At 39.3% G+C, this 18,918-nt stretch overlaps 2 protein-coding genes across 13 annotated transcripts in view; one reads left to right on the plus strand and one right to left on the minus strand.

The window, feature by feature from the left end:
- map7d3 (MAP7 domain containing 3) overlaps nucleotides 1-5,494 on the plus strand; it is a 28,400-nt gene extending 22,906 nt beyond the window's left edge. For all 11 annotated transcript variants that reach the window (XM_040015883.1, XM_040015884.1, XM_040015886.1 and 8 more), the window contains 7 exons: nucleotides 515-644; nucleotides 963-1,248; nucleotides 1,451-1,504; nucleotides 1,600-1,669; nucleotides 1,857-2,004; nucleotides 2,373-2,659; nucleotides 2,746-5,494. In XM_040015883.1, the coding sequence (XP_039871817.1) occupies nucleotides 515-644; nucleotides 963-1,248; nucleotides 1,451-1,504; nucleotides 1,600-1,669; nucleotides 1,857-2,004; nucleotides 2,373-2,659; nucleotides 2,746-2,753 (983 nt within the window). In that variant the 3' untranslated portion in view covers nucleotides 2,754-5,494. The remainder of the gene's footprint in view (nucleotides 1-514; nucleotides 645-962; nucleotides 1,249-1,450; nucleotides 1,505-1,599; nucleotides 1,670-1,856; nucleotides 2,005-2,372; nucleotides 2,660-2,745) is intronic.
- A 230-nt stretch (nucleotides 5,495-5,724) lies between these two features.
- fhl1a (four and a half LIM domains 1a) lies at nucleotides 5,725-17,836 on the minus strand. 2 transcript variants are annotated; one of them, XM_040015900.1, is made up of 6 exons: nucleotides 17,622-17,836; nucleotides 8,623-8,804; nucleotides 7,515-7,692; nucleotides 7,020-7,189; nucleotides 6,746-6,932; nucleotides 5,725-6,157 (listed from the first exon to the last, which is right to left on the minus strand). In XM_040015900.1, the coding sequence occupies exons 2-6, from the start codon at nucleotides 8,776-8,778 to the stop codon at nucleotides 6,003-6,005; spliced, it is 846 nt and encodes a 281-aa protein (XP_039871834.1). In that variant the 5' UTR covers nucleotides 8,779-8,804; nucleotides 17,622-17,836; the 3' UTR covers nucleotides 5,725-6,002. The 2 variants fall into 2 exon arrangements, with proteins under 2 accessions (XP_039871834.1, XP_039871833.1); XM_040015899.1 differs by lacking the exon at nucleotides 17,622-17,836 and adding an exon at nucleotides 11,536-11,687.
- Nucleotides 17,837-18,918: the final 1,082 nt, after the last annotated feature.

Genomic DNA, 18,918 nt, shown 5'->3' on the forward strand with positions numbered 1-18,918 from the left:
AAATGGCTTGATGTGTTAACCTTTGTTGTCTAACCTCATGTATGAATTCCTGAGGAGAGTAATTCACTCAAAGGGATACTCTGGGATTCAAGTTGAACTTTATCAAGACACTTTCTTCACTGTTCTGCTTCTGTCTTTTCTGTGATGACAAATTCTTTGTGAGCTTTGTGAGCCGCTGGTTTTCAGGACTGTCTGGAAGTCACAATAGAAGTAGCAGTGCGAATCCTCGCTGGGAGAGTATTCAAGAGTGTAGTCCAGGCCTCAAAAGGCATCCAGTATGAATCAGGGGTATGATAATGGACATGGTCTGATACTTGAGGGCAAAGGTATACCTGATGAGGGGATGGGGACTTTACCATGTGCTGATGAAGGTCGGTGATGGTAGGGATGATGTGCTGCCAGAGCTTGATTTGAGAAGAAAGGTTAAAGTTGAGGTAAATCAGGCCCGTACAGCATCGACAAAGTAGCTGACAGAAAGTCCTCAACCTCCGCATTTGTCTTTTCCACCTGTCAGACTCAAAGGCTACGTCAGGCACCAACTCGGCTGCTGAGGCTGCCAAGATCCTGGCAGAAAACCGTAGACTGATGCGAGAGCAGAAAGAGAGAGAGGAGAAGCTTAGGCTACAGAAGGAGGAAGAGGAGAGGTAAGGTTATTTGAGCTGCTGGAACTGTGTTCTTGTTTGTTCCACAAGTTATCATCATAAATTATTTTTTGTTTTTATTGTGTGTTGTTTGTCTATATATGACAGAGAAACCTCATATATGACCACAGCGTAATACCATTGAGAACAAAGTTGTTTAATAACAACAGTAGTTTGGAGCTGCTTGTATTTTACAGCCACATGTGCGATTTGCATTGTTTTAGCTAATGAAACAGGCTGAGGCATACTGGTAATGAATACGAATAATTTTCATTTGTCAGGATACGTTAAATTAAGAGGTGCCATTTTTGACTATCTTAGGTTGAGAAAAGAAGAAGAGGCACGTTTAGCAGAAGAGGCTCGATTGAAACGTCTGGAGGAGGAAAAGCAGCTTGCAGAGGAGAGAAAACTTAAGGAAGAGGAAGAGGCTCGCCTAGCAGAGGAGGAACGGATTAGGCTGGCAGAGGAGGAAGCACAAAGGCAGGCTGAGCTCCAAAAGGAACGGGAGGAGGCCGAGGCCAAAGCCCAGGAGGAGGCAGAAAGAGTTCGTCAGGAGAGAGACCGCATTATGCAGCAGAACCAACAGGAGCGTATGGAGAGGAAGAAGGTACGATGGGTGCATCAACTTTTTTAATTTTTGTTTTGGGCCTTGATTCATCGACGTGTCATTAAATAATTTTGTTTTGACAAGAAGTTACATCGAGAGTCAGTTTTTTAACCATCAGTCTCTCCTTTACCCAAGAGTCCAGATCACATTGGTAAAGTAATTACTAGAAATTAATTTCTAACCTAACTTCTTTCTGTTACAGAGAATTGAAGAAATAATGAAGAGAACTAGAAAAGGGGACCAAAATGATTTAAAGGTGAGCTCACATTCAGTCAACCCATTTGGTCGTATTTGTGATTTTCGGAAAATTCCTTCACAATCAAGGTCGGTTAACATTTGTCTCCTGTGTAGAGAGATGATGATAAATGCACACAGGAGAATGAAGATGAGGAAATGGACCAGATAAACTATGAAACTAAAAGTAAGAGTTCTCCAGTCTTTTTCAGCTAAGAATCTAAGTATGCTGAGCAACTTTCATTATTTGTCTGTAACTGCGAATGTATCTTCTTACTTTCGATGTACTTACATATTGCTTGTGTAAAATTACATATATTTCTATGCGACTTGTGACATGTCTAATCTGTGTTTTCATTGTCGCCCTAATACAGTAACAGAGATTGACAAAGATGAGAGCTGTCTGTCCTCCGGTGAGCCTGCAACAGAGCGAGAAGAGCCCCTGGGCCACACGGACGAGAAATCGGAGACAGACAAGGAGAATAACAATGGCACAAGCACAGATGAGACTCAGGCAGAAAGGTACAACTGTAGAGAAACCAACAAAACCCACAAACTGAGTTACGTTTAGTTTAGTCTAAAACTGCCTCAAATAGTTGGCACTTTTCTTCCTCACAAAATACCTCGGTATTACAAGTTAGCTAACATGTCAGAGGTGGAACAAGATTTTCTCACATTATTAAACTGTTTTGGTATGTTAGTGAAGCCAAAGACTCCCATCTCATATTTTACAGTTTGGCTTCTAACATTTTAACAGAGAAATACATAAAATACATTACATTTCAGATCTTTTTTCTCTCTTAAGAATCAGATTTTAGTTCAGATGTATTTCTATTAAAATACAAACACCTATAATAATCTCTTACTCTCCCTTGGTTCCCCTTCTTCAGTCCAGTACCTGAGGGTCGCCTTGTCGAGGGTTCTGAGTTCACGAACGAGCAAGACTCTACCAAGTTGGTCTCCACAGTCAATGGAAAATCCAACCAATGGAGCTTTGAGGAGCTCATTGACCTTAACGGCCACTCCAAGTCTCGACCCCTCCTTGAGGCGGGGGACTGTAACAATGTCTTGATCAATTGTGACGGGAGCTCAGATGGAACCAGAGTAGCCTTTGAAGACAATGAAACCCCCATCAGCACGCTGCATTCCTCCAGTCAACCCATAGAAGCCCTGCCAGGTGAGCTGTCAGTCGCTGATGACTCCGATGCTGCCATTGTCTAACTTAACAACTGACAAGAACTCTCGTGTTTTATGTCCCTCCAGAGATTTGACGTCTGCGGCGTTGCTGAGAAGCCTCTTATTGTTGCACTCCTAAAGTTCCTGTCCAGTTGACCTCCTTAAAAATTCTGTCAATTCCAAGCAGCTTTCTCCCCTTTCTCCTCCTTTTCCAGAGGGAGGAGCACAAGGTGAAGTGGAAAGACCACCCAAGTGCTACGTTTGCACCCTACATGATGAGGAAACTATGTATTGAAAGTATATATTAATAATTGTGCTTCAGGGAAATGCTGTCTATTCCTTCCACATGCTTACCCTGGGTCTTTTTCCTCTTCCTCTTGTGGTTTTTAGTTCTCCAGATTTTTTTTTTTCTTCTCAATTTTGTTCAGTTTTGATGATTTTTTTTTTTTTTTTAAAGTGTTTGCTTTTGTCGGGGGTGCGTTGTTATAATTTATTAATTTTGGCTTCTTTGATATTGTAATTATTGTTATCAAATGTTTAGTCTTTTTTTCTTCTTGTGAGAATATTCCAGGACACATGCACAATAGATTTTGTGAATTATTCTTAATTAATGGAAGAAATTGTTATACGTTCTGTTTTGTTGGGGTTTGGTGGAGGTGGCATCACAGGTTCTCCATGTGACTGATCTAAATTTACTTGACAGTCTACTTTTTGCAGCAACATGGCCTTACAATTTTTTTCCCTCCTTTCTAATTTTTTAAAACAAATTTTTTTTTTCTTGCATGCACAGTTTAGCAATCCCTGCTAACCTCGGGATTGGCTGTGTTAATACATTACTTGACTGGGCTTTTGTCATTTCATCCCCCTCCTTGATTTTTTCCCCCCCTTTCCTTCTTTGGCCACTAGAGGGCTTCAGCAGCACAGCAGTTGCATTTGAAGGCGAACCATGTGTAGATCCACATGTTCAGTAAACTTTTTGCACTTGTTTGAAGCTCACGGTTGGTTTAGGTTTTCCTTTTTTTTTCTTTTTTTTTTGCATTTGTATATAGAATACAAGTTTACTAATATTGTACTTTACAAGAGTCCTTGCTGGGTCCGGTTTTAGTGTCATTTGTGGCGACTCCTCCAACTGTTTGAATAACCATACCTGTAACAGACTGTCACAACACAGAGGTGAAATCCAGTAGTTTGTTTTTAGCTGCTTCTGAGCTTCTTGACATGGTGTTTGTTACTAAACTGAACTTGTGCTGAAACTAGGAATCAGGCTTTCAATGATCCGGTTTTAACTTGAGCTTTAGTTCCCGCTTTGTGATTCATTCTTCTGTGTGCTTCATCATCAGTTCCACTTCTTTCCAGCTTAACCACCATCTAAATATCCTGTCAAACTAGCTGCTACATATGACAAAATGCATTTCAACTATTTTTGTAGTATACAATTTTGGCTGTTGGTTTCTATATGAAAATGCATTTCTACATATATTTAAGTGTTATTATATTGTGTAAATAATCAGTATTAGGCAAATGAAGCCATGTTTAGGATGGAGTGGCTCAGGTTGTGGAGAATTCAAGAGTCTGTGTAAATGACTATTCGGTTTCAGTTTGACTGGTGCCGTGTGACGGGGTTGCCAGGTTCTGTTTGGCCTACCTGGCAACCCTTATGTCCCTTTTCACAAGAGCTCAACAAAACTGGGTGGCAATCTACTTTGTTTCAGCTCTCTATCTGCAAGCGCTAATTCTAAATTTTGCCTACAAAAAGACTAAACCAGTTGAGATTTGGATGACAGAGCCATTTTTGTCCTTACAAACACATCTAAACCCATGATATGAGTCATAGATGTGCCTCTCAGTGCTTTTACTGTCATCAAAATGCAATTAATGTCACGCAAAAGGATGTAGGGGTGTTGATTGGTCGTTGCAGGTGCGTCTGCTCAGGATTCAATTGTTCTACTGTAGAATAAGGAGGGCACTTCCACCCGACAAAACCTGACGTGGGTCAGGCTGGCTGTCTGGTTCTTTGTTATTCATGAAATGTTGAATTTCTTGATGCTTGAAAAGTCCAAGCACGAGGTTCGAGACCTTGAACTTTTGCCTTTTTCTCTGCTGGCTTACTAAACTCTCTCTGTACATATAAGGAGTCTGAGCTTTTTAGCTTTTCAGCTTTGATTAATAAGCTCAAAGAATGTAACAGACTCCATAAACCGTCCTGCAATATTTACCACGTCTCTGAGCTTACGCGCTTTTAGCCATCTTATGTTATTCTTCTAGGACGCATGAGACTTTTTGCACTGTCACAAGTTACCCTTCTTTAAACAAAGCACGTATCTGAGGACTTTACAGACTCCCGGGGGAGCTGTGTAAACTTTCATAAAGAAAAAGTCATTTATGTAGTTCTGTCACTTATTCCCATCCAGATGTTTTGGTCTCATTCATAACCTGAGCCTTAGATCTTTCATACTCCACTTTGCTTTCCTGAATACGCCTAAGGAGTGGTTATAGTTGCTGCTTGAACACATACGGTGTCTGCATGTTACAGGGTATGGATGCAGAGCTCACAGCACGTAGTCCTCAACATCATCTATAATGTTAGGTTAGAACGGTGCCTTAGATTAAGATTTAGTGTGGGTTGTTTTTTTTATTGTTTCACAGTCAACTAAGAAAGCTTCTCCTTACCTCGGCCTCGACAATCATTCTACTCAACAAGGGCAACTTTGTGAATATGAATATTTCTCTAGACGTTTTACTAACAATGCCCTGTCCACATATTACATTTGTACTGTAAATATATCTAAAGTTTACTGAGATACTGACTGTTAAAACAATAAAGCCTTGAAAAAATATGTTTCCATTTCTTGCTGTGAAGAGGAAAAATGGGGCTTCATATCAGTTTGTTTTTATTCATGTTTTGCATTTAATGTCACTCATTAAGAATACATGAGCACTTTATATTTCAGTATGGGTTCATCGAAACAGTTTTCTCGTTTTCTATTTGTGCATTCAGAGATGTAACAGACTATTAATCAAAGCTGGTATGTATTAGCAGCAGGAAGCATATTAAAAGCATTTCCCCCCCCCCAAAAGATTCCAGTAAGCCACTGAAAAGACTTTTGTCTCAATAGGCTCTACAAAATCCTGTATTAGATATATAGTGCACATCACAAACCCACAAAGAAAATACGTCATGTTAGTATCCAATCCCTGACTCTGAAACAAGCTGCAGTTATGTTTATATAGATAAATGCAAGTTAATTGACACAGCCCGTAGTTTGGCAACCTTGCAAATTTTTGTCAAAATAGGTGTTAACTCCACATCATCAAATTCTCAGATGCACAACAGTTTGCACATTTTACAGCTTCTTAGCACAGTCGGGGCAATAAATGTGCTCTCCATTGATGACAAAGCGCTTGTTGGCCAAGGAGAGGGAGCACTTCTTGCAGTTGAAGCAGTACTCGTGCCAGGACAATCCCTCATAGTTGACCACATTGGTGCCGTGGCCAAACCCTGCACAGAGACACATGAGGGTGTTTTTTAATACAAAAAAAAAGGATGTTAACATAAAGCATAAAGGCCAAAACATGTAATACATGATCTTACCGCTTGAGACCAAAACAACATGTAAGAGCTAAAGGATTAAATTTAAAAGGGGAAATTGCGTAAGGAGGGAAAAGCTCCCTATCATTGGCACTAATCTCCATTTAAATCCAAGTGCTTATTCATGCATTAGTCATTTATTATGCCTGCCATAAGACAAATTTTAATATTTTTGCTTGTTCAGCTGACCTGCTGTGTGCTGCCTGAACAAATTGAAGTTGTGCTGAAAGTTTATTGGAAATAATTTAAATAGTTGTCTGCCTGAGATGAAAACAAAGTGTTGCCCTTTTCTTGCTCTCAGATACAATAAATGTCTAACTATATAACACAGTACTTCTAAACCTTACTCCAAACAACGTTGGTCTTAAATGAGTGAGAAACAACACGAAGAAAGTACGCAAAACATTTTTATAACATTTTTTTTAAATGAGTCCCAGCTCACATTATGTGGACATTTAAGACAACAAAACAAAAGACAAATGATGATGCTTCCCTGACCTGTTATTGGGTTCTTGCAGCCATGGCACTTCTTGGCCACATCAGTCTTGTAGCAGTCCACGCAGTAAATGTTGTCCTCATGAGAAGTGAAGCGAGTTCCTGCCAGAGATTTATGGCAGGTTTTGCACACGAAACACTCGGAGTGCCATGGCTGGTCCTGGTAGCTGATCCCTCCAGAGGTGATGGGCTTGGAAAGGCAGATATTTTGATTGTGATGTCAAACACAACGGGATGATAACTAAATGTAGAGAATGATAAACGTCTGTGCTTGTACCTGCTTGCAGTGGAAGCATTTCTTGGCAAACTTCTTTTCGTGGCAGGGAGAACAGTAGATGTCCTCACCCTTGGCCAGGAAACTCTGTGTGCGGATTGGCTGCTTGCACTCAATGCAGGTGAAGCATTCCTCATGCCACACCTTGTTCTTGTACTCCACGTTCTGAGATCCTGAATATAAGATGATTGAAAACAAATTATCTGGGCTGAAAATTTGCTTAGTCTATAACGAGGAGGGACATTATGTATATATATCAGTGCCCTGTCTGATATTATCATATGTACTATCATTACTATCAAGGTTCATGCTACCTTGTTGTATCCGAGGGAATTTTTAAAATGAAAGAATTCATTACATCCTATAACTTTTGCCATGTTTATTAAAGTGTTGTTGTTGTATGCGCAAAATAATGTTCTATAGAAAAATTATTACCCACAGAAATAATGTCATGAAAACTTTTCAGAGGGAAAAGGTGTGTATATGGTGCAAACCCACCTGGCATGACCACCTTGTAGCAGCCCTGGCAGCGATTGCCATCCTCTCGGGAGCCACACTTGCCACACATTATCTTCCCATCATCCCGAGCGCTGAATGCCTCACTGGCCAGTGACTTGTAGCACTTGGCACAGCGGAAACAGTCCTCATGCCAGTAGCGGTTCTTGTGGTGCAGCTCCTGAGGGGGAAAAGCAGGGGTGGGGAGGTGAGCAGGGGTGCCCTCACTAAGTCCTGATGCAGACCTCATTAAAATGGAGTTTGTTTACTCATCATGTGGACTGAGGCTCAGGGGCCGAATAGAGAACAAACCTATGTGACCGGCATAAAAGTGGTAATGAAGTGAAGTAGGATGTGGTGAGCCATGAAGGAGTTAGAGGTCTGAGAGGGTGGAAATGCACAATGAGGTATATAAGCTGCATTATTAGGAATGACACATCTTTTCACACAGTTAACTGCCTGTGACCGAGTACTGAGAGCATTTTCAAGGCAGAAGTCGGTGCTTTATAATAGCCAGACCTCAAGTTAAAGCCAGAGAGCATCCTGAACACATAGTACATACAGTTAGGTCCACAATTATTTGGACAAGCAGCAACGTCAAGCAAATATTGCCTTCAAAGGATTTTGAGGAAGTTATTAGAAACAATCCCGTAAGACCCTGTGAATAAAATTGGCTGTTACACCTAAACTGTTTAGAATTTAGTTAAAAGCCTTGAATTAAAGCTGACAGTCTGCACTTCAGTCACGTTTATTCAAAAGCCTCAATGACGATTTACATCTACAAAAGGCATTTTAAAATTTAGATAGCTGCCACCCAGGGTCTACTCAGCATGGCTGATGTGAAAATGGCCTATACGCCGATCAGAAGTCTCCTTTCTCTACAAAATGACCTTTAAAATGTTTTTATTTTGTCCTTGGAATCTGCGAGGAATATCTAGAAAGCTTCCGAAACCCTAATCCATTTTAGGATCTTTGCACTTAACCAAATAAAAGTACAAATATTAAGTATAATAGCATTTAGGATATATTAATTTGTGTAAGAAATCTTTACATTACACTCAAAGCTTAAACAAAAAAAAAAATCATTCTTTTCCATCCACACTATTTTCACCTTGGAGTCAGCACCAATGGGGCGTTTGCACTCTGCGCACGTATTGGCGCAGAGCTTATCAAAGCACTTGGTGCACACGTGCTTGTCATCCTTCTTCACATACTTCTTGCCATGCAGATTGTCACGGCAGTAGTAGCAGTCAAAGCGATCAGTCATGGTGGAGGTTAGATAACTCCTGGGACCTGTGAGGAGACGAGAGGAGGAGAGTGTCACTGAATGTGTACAGAGAATCTGCTCTCCACGTTTAGGTCTGCCTACATGGCTGGATGTTTCCTTGTAGCACCAGCAGGGGGCACTGTTGCATTTTCTACAGCCATGGAATCAACACATGAAGCATTCTGAACCCCTTATAGTTGCAGCTCAGAAAGTTTGAAGTTGCTTATATTGACAGGTTGAATATAAGCAACAGTACATTCCACCCACATATATGCATATATACATCTTGACCTCTTAACCTAAAAAAAAAATAGATGCTGAATTTAGATTTAGTCTTCAGTGGAAAGATGTATATGTTTTTTCTGCTTTCCCATTGAGACACTATGACATGTGGCTCTAACAGCAGCATACCAAACTGATGAGAGAAGTGTGAGTGAGGTAAAAAAGCAGCCCACAGATGTCTACTTGTTGATTGCAGGTTTCCTGGCCTGTAGACTTTTTTATCAAGCTCTCCCTGGAAAGCTTATTTTTAGACGCATTCCCTTCACCCCCTCCACCTCAAAGCTGTCTCCCCAGAGCCCCGGCCCACATTCGATCTTTTGTCTTGCGTTTTGGTCAGATCACTTTATTAGATGATATTGTAAACTTTGTGTCAGAGTGGCTTTGCTACTTTATCGGTCAACATTCCTGCATTCCTGTCACAGTTGACATCCAGCGTGAGTAATTTTCTGGAATAAATAGTTATGCATAGTGTGGACAAATAAGCACTATCTAGATCACTTTAAAAGCTTATCTGGAAGCCAGAAAGGGTAGCTGAACAGTCTGTGAACTTTAGAAAAATTGATTTATTTGGATACGCAGATATCATTTTAATCCGATGCAACAGCAGCTATGGAGGAAACAATGCAGGGTATGACAATTGTCCCAGTAACCATAGGAGCAAAGAAAACATTTATGCAGGGAGCTATTTAAGTAAGATGTGGTTAAAACAATAAAAATAAAAGCCACGTGAAAGCGATGCGAGGTATGTGGTGTGCTCTGTTCTGCAGCTGTGCTCAAGGGATAAAGACTGGACTGGGGACTGAGCAGTGACACGCCCTACTCCACCTAAACTCACCCCCTTGTAGCATTTCATGGCAAAACCCCCTTCAGTCCAACACAGTCAACCTTGTCAAATCTAAGCCCAGCAAGCCCGGAGATCTATTTTAGACTTGGACACTCTATTTCAAGTCCATTGACCTTCCAAAGTAGACAAATGTGGATGGATGCAGACTGATGACTGCTGGGACTATGCAGCTATTGTGGCTCCAGCTGACACATTTCCAGTACTTTAATCTGCTGTTGCAAACAGCGTGACAGCTGCCCCCTGTCAAACAGCCGTGATGTACAATGATGCTCAGCTGTGGCGGGAGAGGTGTATACCACTGTGCTCCCTTCGGGGAGGAGTCTTCTTTAGTGGGAAAGGTCACAGTGAGATCACTTCAAGAAGTGAGTCAAACACTGGACAGACTGAATATCAGCCGAAATAATATCTGTTGAAGTGTTCTGTTCTTTAACATTCCTTAAAGAAAACTGAAAGTGTTCCCATCTTCATGTGAAAGTGTTATAGAGGTAAAGGTGCATGGCAATAACAATTTCCAAAATTTCAAAATAGGCCCCTGAACACTTTTAAACAGTCACTACATAATTGAACATCCACGCATTGTAATATTAAACCACAAATCCATAGTACAACATGGCCTTTTCATGATGATATAACATAATGAGGAGTTATTGGGTCTATTAAGTTATTTTACTGCAGAAAAATACAGAATTCTCCATAGTGTAAGTAGATGTAACTATATATATATATATATATTTTTTTTTTGACTATATATATATAGTCAAAAAATATATATATATATATATATATATTTTTTTTGACTATATATATATAGTCAAAAAAAACAACAACTCTAAAATGACATCCTGTACTTGTGTACAACTTAGCTTAGAGAATAACTTCACAAGGTTAGTTATATATGCTATTTAACAATCATTAACCCGTCCTCTAAAATGAGTGTTGTGAGTTGAATCATGGCCTTTTAAACACTGTTTCAATAAATACTGAATATTATATTCATGCAGAAGGTAAAATTCATTGCAGGCTGTTGTGTTCATCTGCATCAGCTTCAGGTAAAATAAACTGGCATACTTATCACATAGTACACAATTGACTAACATTTATTAAATGCTTTTTCTGTGGATATATATATATATATATATATATATATATTTTTTTTTTTTTTAATTATTTTTTTTTTTGCATTTTTTTTTTTTTTTACATTTCATCTAAAGTAAATAAAGTACAGGGAATATTTGAGCTTTAATTGTGGTGTTAATTTACTCATCCACCTTCTGAAGTAAAAAAAAGTTCCTTGAATTCAAGTTGTTTTGTTTTGTTTATACATGCTTTCCCTGGTTTTGTTTTGATCCAAAGGGAAATGTTATATCTGTATCAGAACTTCAGTGAAGTTTTTCATTAAACCACCTGAAGATGTTAAAACTGATCATTTAAAAATAGCCCGTATTCATATTACAGGTGAGGTTGTTTCACACATCGAGAAAATCTCAGTGGACCTGCTCCGTTTTTCTGAAAACAATCAGAAGAAAACACACTGACTTCATTATCTGAAAACAGACCTGTTCTTCTTACCTGTTACAAAAACATTTTGCATCTGATTAGAAAAAACAAAAAAACAGGTAAAAAGTTTTTACCTGAGTGTCTGTATGTCATGTTTGCGTTCCAGAAAGGCCGAAAAGAAGAACAAGAAAAGAAAAGGAAGACAAAACAGGGTCAGTAGCATCCACAGAGGGTCGAACCTGGAGACCACACATCTTGTTAAGAAATGGGGGCTGTATATACCCCTTTGTGACCCGACCCCAAACCCAAAACCAACCTTCACCCCTCCTGTCCTTTTTAGGGAATGCATTAGAGAATAGATGGATGAGAGAGAGAGAGAGAGAGAGAGTATGGTGCAGAGATTAGGTGATGCAGATTGGATTCCTCTGCTGTAACATCAGCAGGTGAAAAAAAAAGGAAAACACAGCCTGGGGGGTTTGAATGATGACCGTGAGGGATAACAGATACTCCCACTGCCCTGACTTTAAATGTTTTGTAAGACTCTTCAGAAGATGTACAGCTGATATGTGGGATAATTCAAAGGGATGACTCACAAGAGGAACAAGTTGATATTGATTGAGCTGAGGAGGGCAGCTGTTTAGTGGAGAGTTATATAAGGATCTCCTCTTATATATTATGAGTGGATACTATGGAAAAAACTAGTGGGGTTTGAAGAATAAAAAAAAATGAAGCCAAGAGTGCTGAATTCTTTCTCTGTTATCTCGTTGATTCAGATTTCAGGAAAGAATATTGTATTTAAATCCAGAGGAAACACCCACACATTCCTCACTAATACTCTTGCCAAAAACAAATTCTCCTCATGCAGTTACAATACTTAACCCAGACCAACAACAGAAACAGAAACATTTGTTATTATTAACAAAACATGAGGTCAAAATGATTAGATATTATTTTACAGGAACAACAGACAGGTTCCCAAGTCATGAGTAGAAAAAAACCCCTTCTGGTTAGCAAACAGCAGATATGGAACAACATTATCATTTATTTGGAGCTATTTGACCACCGGATCAATCAGTATATCAAATATAACTAATATGTTCACATTACTTTAGCTCTGATATGGTCTATGAAAACTCCTTGAGGTAAATACCTGTATCAAAATGTTCCACTATGTTAGCCCGTTGTTTTGCAGGTCGTCTACAACATATTTTTATAACAATTTTAAAGAAACTACCTGTATGCTGTTTCCTAAAACAAAGATATAAAAGCATTAAGAGTAAATTAAAACAGTAAAGTTGTGTTCTAGCGTTTGACATAATGTTATGTAGGAAATAAGCTTCCTTACATTCAGTTAACTTCCACTGTTTCTACTAATACCAGAAACATTATGGTCACCATCATCTTGTTTTCTCATCATCTTGTCAGCTCAAATGCAGAACTACAGAGAGCACTTTCTTCTGATTCATTCAAGCTTTTAGACTCAGACAAGTTTAAAGCCAGAAATATGAGACCACGATGAAAATTAAAGGAAACTGAAAGCCCACAGACTAACAGAAAGTAAAATCTAATGAGTTGGGAACCATAAAAATCTCTATTTACTCCCTAACCAGTGTATAGAAAAGAAAATGTCCCATGTTGCTCACAAAACACATCTAAATATACACACAAACTAGTGAGTGTGTGTCTGTGTGCTTGTGCCACACTGTTTAAAGGGCATCTGGTTGTAATTACAGATTCGATTTGGTCCATTACCATAGAACACAATATTACATTTGTTCTCTTTTATAATCTGTCACGCAATTACTGCAAACCCACAAAGACTAATCAATATGTCGAGAGGCGCCATGACTCCCCAGCCTATAAAAATCTCCAGGAGATGGTCTGCTCAGGAAATCTGTTACTTCTCAGTTTGTTTACATACTTAACTTTAAGTCTTGTTTCAGATTATTATGTCTGTAACCAGATAATTTTGCCCCACATCCTTTTTCTCCTTTAGTTTGTTTGGGTCATCTATCTTGGTCTTTATCTCTTTATCTGCACTGCGATGCATTCCTCTCATCGTTGCCTTGACTTCATGTGAATTTTGATCATAAGGGGTGGGGCAAACTGGAAAGGTCACAGTCAGTCTAACAGTTTGATAAACTGGATAACTGATAATGGAGTAATTATGATGGCGTGGTAAACGGCGGATTTTTCTTTTTTTGTCTTTCTCTTATTATTTTTTAACCAGTGGCGGTCCAATATTAAAGTACACACTCTGTCATTTAGAAGGTTTTACACATCAGGACATAATAGAAAAATTACCTCATCCAGATATTAAAATTTAAATTTCCTTACATAGGTAAAACCTCAAATGAAGAACAACACATGACACAGCGTACATCCACGTTTCATTAACTTGCAGAACTGCCAGCAATAAGTTAAAGTAATTGTTTTCTGCATGACTTTATCGATCTCTCACATCATTGTGGAGGAATTTTGTCCCACTTTTCTGTACAACGTTGCTTCAGTTCATTTGCAGGTCTTTTAAGGTCTCACCGCAGCATTTCAGTCCGGTTGAGGTCTGGACTTTGACTAGGCTTTTGCAACACCATGATTCTTTTGTTTTTCAGTCATTCTGCTGCATATTTGTTCCTCTGCTTGGGATCGTTGGCCTGCTGCCTGCCCCCATTTAGGTCAAAATTCAGCTGTCAGACAGATGGCTGACAACCTAAAACGTCACCCTCTGCCACCTTGCTCGACAGTTGGTATGAGGTATTTGTGCTGACATGCTTTTTGGTTTCCTCCAAACATGGTGTTCTGCATTATGGCCACACATCTCCAATTTAGTACCGCCTGTCCAAAGGGCATTGTTCTATAAGTCTTGTAGCCTGTTCCGATGCAGCTTTTCAAACCTAACATGCTAACAGCATCTTAGATGTAGCACTTCGGTTTTTGGTGTTTTTTTGCAGTTTCTCTGAGCATCCCAAAGCCTGACAGTATGGAAATGACCTCGTAACCCTTCCCAGATTGACAGGCAGTAACAATTGCTTCTTTGAGATCATTGCTGATGTCTTTCCTCCTAGGAATCCCACTAAGACACAACTGAATGCTCCAGAACTGCAAACTACCAAAATCTCTGCTGTTATAAATGTGCTCACATTTACTGATGATCAGTGATTCAAGTGCATTTGATTCAAGTACCTGGCTGCTACTTATCCTTTTTTGGGAAACCCAAACAACCCCTGGTCAGCTGACTCACTAAAATATGTTCCAAATAAGAAAATCCTGGTTGGTGATGTAATAAATTTGCCATTTTTACATTTAGAGAAAAAAGGAGGACAAAGGCTGTAAAGTCATTCACACTGCTAATGGAAACAGACAGTAATCCAGGCAGTAATATGCCCTCTCACACAGTGTGTGTACTTTTGAAACTGCTCCTGTTGTGAGACGCAATGAATTTGATGAATTTTTAGGTGGAGGTTTCAAGCTCATTATCTACCACCTCTCTAAGCTGGCAGCGCTGAGAAACAGGAAATCTGGCCTGTACTTCCTGAATAATAGCAAGTCATTTGGGGTGACGGACATAGGCAGCCACCCTCATTCTCATTGTTACCAACAGCAACAAAACCCTTGTCTATTTGTCTGAGAGCTCATTTCTCAACATGACCTCGTGTCCTGGACATCTCAGTGTCTCAGTCACCCTCCAAATCTGGTTAGTGGGCAGACAGCCTGAGCCACACTATCTTTGTCAGGGGAACAGTGACTCACCAAACACACACACAGAAACACACACACAGCGACATAGCACACCAACCATTTGTTCATGTACGGAGCCGTGTTACAAGATGGACATAAGGTCAGGATGAGACTGCAAGACCCAAACACGCCGAGGTCAAATATATTCTAACGAAAAGGCCACAAGGGACGGTCGATCAACACAGTAACACCCGTTAAACTAATACATCTTAGATGTGAGTGTTGCTAACACGCACACACGCACACAGTCACGCACTATAACTTTCAGACTGAAGCTAAACGTTAGTTTCCATGGTGCTCATTGCTCTCACATGGCTCAAGCCTCTAAACATAAAGAACTTATTTCTTTCTGCTGATGCAAGGAGCGATAGTTTACAGAGAAGAAGAAATCCAGTTGTGTACTTGACAATGGATTCAATATTTAATTAATGATAAAAAGTAAAGGTGAAATATCCCCTGTCAGTTTCTGTGGTTCGGTCAGCGTTCTGGTTGTCAGAGTAAAACAATGTTATACTTGTATGTACAAAATAATGTCAAAGAGTGAAAGGGTACCATTTATTTTTTAAATTTCATAGTCTTTAACCTACTTCTACAGGCCAAATCACACCATGATCTATGTCATCATAATCATTTGTTGAATGATAATGATTGCTGAATTAACATGAACTAAAGTCATACTTTCCAAATTGCACGACTTTTCACTCAGCTGCATTTAACCGACGGCTATAGCAGTTGTATAAAAGCATATACAGAACATGAATATAGCTATTTGAATCTGCTGAACTCAGTCCCACATCATGCTTGTGTAATGACTGTAAACTGGCACATTTTGCACACTCGTGCACTTAATTGCACATAACTTTAATATCAAGCAGTGTAAATTTGCTCTTTTTGTGTTGATATTGAACTTGCATATAAAAGAATTCAAAAATGTTAAATTATTTATTTAAAGGCATGCAAATCATGCATACATTTCAATGTTTTTTTAAATCATGAACTGTTTTGTATGGATAATATTAAAAAAAAAAAAAACAGGTAAAGAAAAACAAAAAAAACCAACAACAACAAAAAAAAGAACTTGTATATAAAAGACCGTATAACAACATGATCTGTCCTTTCTAAAGGATAAAGAATCCCAATCATATTTTTCTCAGCGATTTTCTGTTTGTTTGTTTTTTGTGTGGCTAAAGAGGGAAAATAAAGGAGGACTAGTACATCTACACAGAGCACAGAGAGGATATTACTTCCTCTCAGTGGGGTCGGCCCACACAGATAAACAAGCAGCATTGCCTATTTAGGTTCTGGGCTGGTGAGAGCGCCGTTTCATGCGTTTCAACAACTTAGTCATCAGCACTCAGGCACAACCTCTTTGTTTGTCTCTCTCTTCACTCTGTCTGAAAGAAATGATGGAACTTCCCTCTTAACTAAAGTATGTCTCTGTCAGGATAAACTGCTGGCGTAATGCCCCCACCCCCCACCCCAGTTGTCTAAGTGTGGCAGATGTTGATGGAAAGGTACCCTCAGAGGCACTGAGACATAGCACTTTAAATGTATATCAATCATATATCACATATCAGGCTTTATAAATGAACACCTGTACACTGCTTTTATGCTGATTTTACTAAAAGTTAAAAAAAGAAAAAAGACTTCGACAGGAGGAACATATAACCATGTGAAAAAGTCTTTTCAGTTTGAAACTGGGTTAATTTATGTCCCATTTAAGTACAAAGTTTTTATGGATTTTGAAGGATGGTGAAGTCATACTGGAAACACAAAAAGGTCCAGTGTTCCAAAGAAAAAGCTGTAATCTCCAGGTCTCTTTAATGACATCATGCATTTGGTTTGGCAGCTGCCCAAACGGGAAGGGAGGAGATGGTAAGCTGGTTTATGTTGTAACAGTTTATGGCCACACATCATACCTTTGGGTTTTGCTCTTCATTATACAAACAAAAACTTATCTGTAGCACATATATGTCAGTACAAACCGCTACTAGATTTCCAATCCAAAGCAATATTCTTGCAACTATTCTTATTAGTGTAAATGAGTTATATCCAGATATTATATAGTATATAAGAGTTCCTCACAGATTACCTTAGAATTAGTTAATTTGCTAATAAAAGTAAGCATAAGCATATATCCATAAACATACGGCATACATAAAAGAACATTTTCTTCTTCATTTAAATATATGCGGACTGACGCCCCAAACAAAGCGCATCACCTGTTGCGTGTCATAGTGCGTGAAATTAAGGAGCTGATTTCAGAGTAATTCAAGCACGTTACATATTTCCACACGGACCCTCTGCGTCATTAACTTAAATGTCTGAAATGTCCGTCCGATAAGGAAGAAAAGTAACAATTACGCATTTTAAGTAAGTAAGTTTTTGGCACAAACATCCTTGTGATAAATCGCTCCTTGTTTCACATAAACTAAAGCGAACTTTAGCAGCTACCTAATAATGTGCTGCGGTTTGGACTCACCTTTGCAACGCGTAAAGATGAGCGCCTTTCACTCTACGCCAGCAGTGCGTCCAGTGGGTTTGGCCGAGAGGTGAAATCTGCTGAGGCGACGAGGCTTTAAAGACAGGGGGAGCAAAGGAAGAAAAAAAAAGCTTGAGGACATCAGCCAAACCTCTGTAAGCGCTCATAAACAATGACCTCAGCCAGGAATTTACAAGCCCTCTTAGCGAAGTTCTCGTCGGTCCTGCAGTCAAGACAAACGAATCGTTTATCATTTATCTGCATCAACGAGCACTGACACTTTTACATTCATTAGTGAGTGTCACGGCAGGTCTGCGCTACAGGAAACCTGTGGTATGAAATTATTAACGCTCGCTACCATTTATTTTCATTTTTTCATCCTACAAAAAAAATAAAAAAAAAAAAAATAGCCTGACTTGTTAACTTCACACACTTTTTGTCCCACTTCTGTGCTGGTCTCACTTGCCTCCTTCTTTGGTAACGAATAGACGAATAACATCAAGATGACTCATTCTAAAACTCAAAGTAAATACTTGCAGCTTGCAAGCTTAAGCCCCAAGGTTCTTCCAGCACAATTACAAAGTGATGATTAAATGCTGAAAAGGTGCTGCTCTTAAGTAACACAGATGGCACCTTTTATAGCCGTAACCGCCAATCATCGCTTGAACTTCATCCATATCTATCCAGTGAGAAACACCAGGCCTGTGAAAAAGATGACTGATGATCCATTTGTTTGTAAAGTCGGCGAAGATTTGGCGGAAGGATTTAATGGTCAGAAGGTCCTACTTGTCGTTTTAATGGCTGTCATGGTTAGTCAAACACCTGGCATAAATACAAATTCATTCATTCAGCTCATTGCCGACGCCAAAAAACCCATTATATCTATTTATTTCCAGCCATACGCATCTGCATGCGTGCCTACTTAATAATAAGCCGCTAACTGCAAACACGTCACATTACTGTAAGCACACAGCAACTGTTGTGACACAAGAGCTACAACATTGATCAGAGCCATGTGTTCAGGTTGTGCAGGTCCTTGCAAACCTTGTCATAAATGTATGAATTCAATGGTGCACAGGGAGAAAAAATGTCTTCTGCAGAGCATCAAACTTTCTCTGATATTGTTATATAATTTACTATGATTTTTTTTTATAAAATAAAATAAAAGTAATTTGCAGTTATTTGTCTTCAAAAATCAAATACGCCGACTCATGTGAGGAATGTGTGAAATGTAAACAGCTCTCAAGTCAAGCCTGAACCAAAGTGGTCCTGTAAAATTACCATTTCCTCTGTGGAG

Source organism: Simochromis diagramma, unplaced genomic scaffold, assembly GCF_900408965.1.
Source record: "Simochromis diagramma unplaced genomic scaffold, fSimDia1.1 OVJJ01000685.1, whole genome shotgun sequence".
In the NCBI taxonomy this organism is placed as follows: Eukaryota; Metazoa; Chordata; class Actinopteri; order Cichliformes; family Cichlidae; genus Simochromis; species Simochromis diagramma.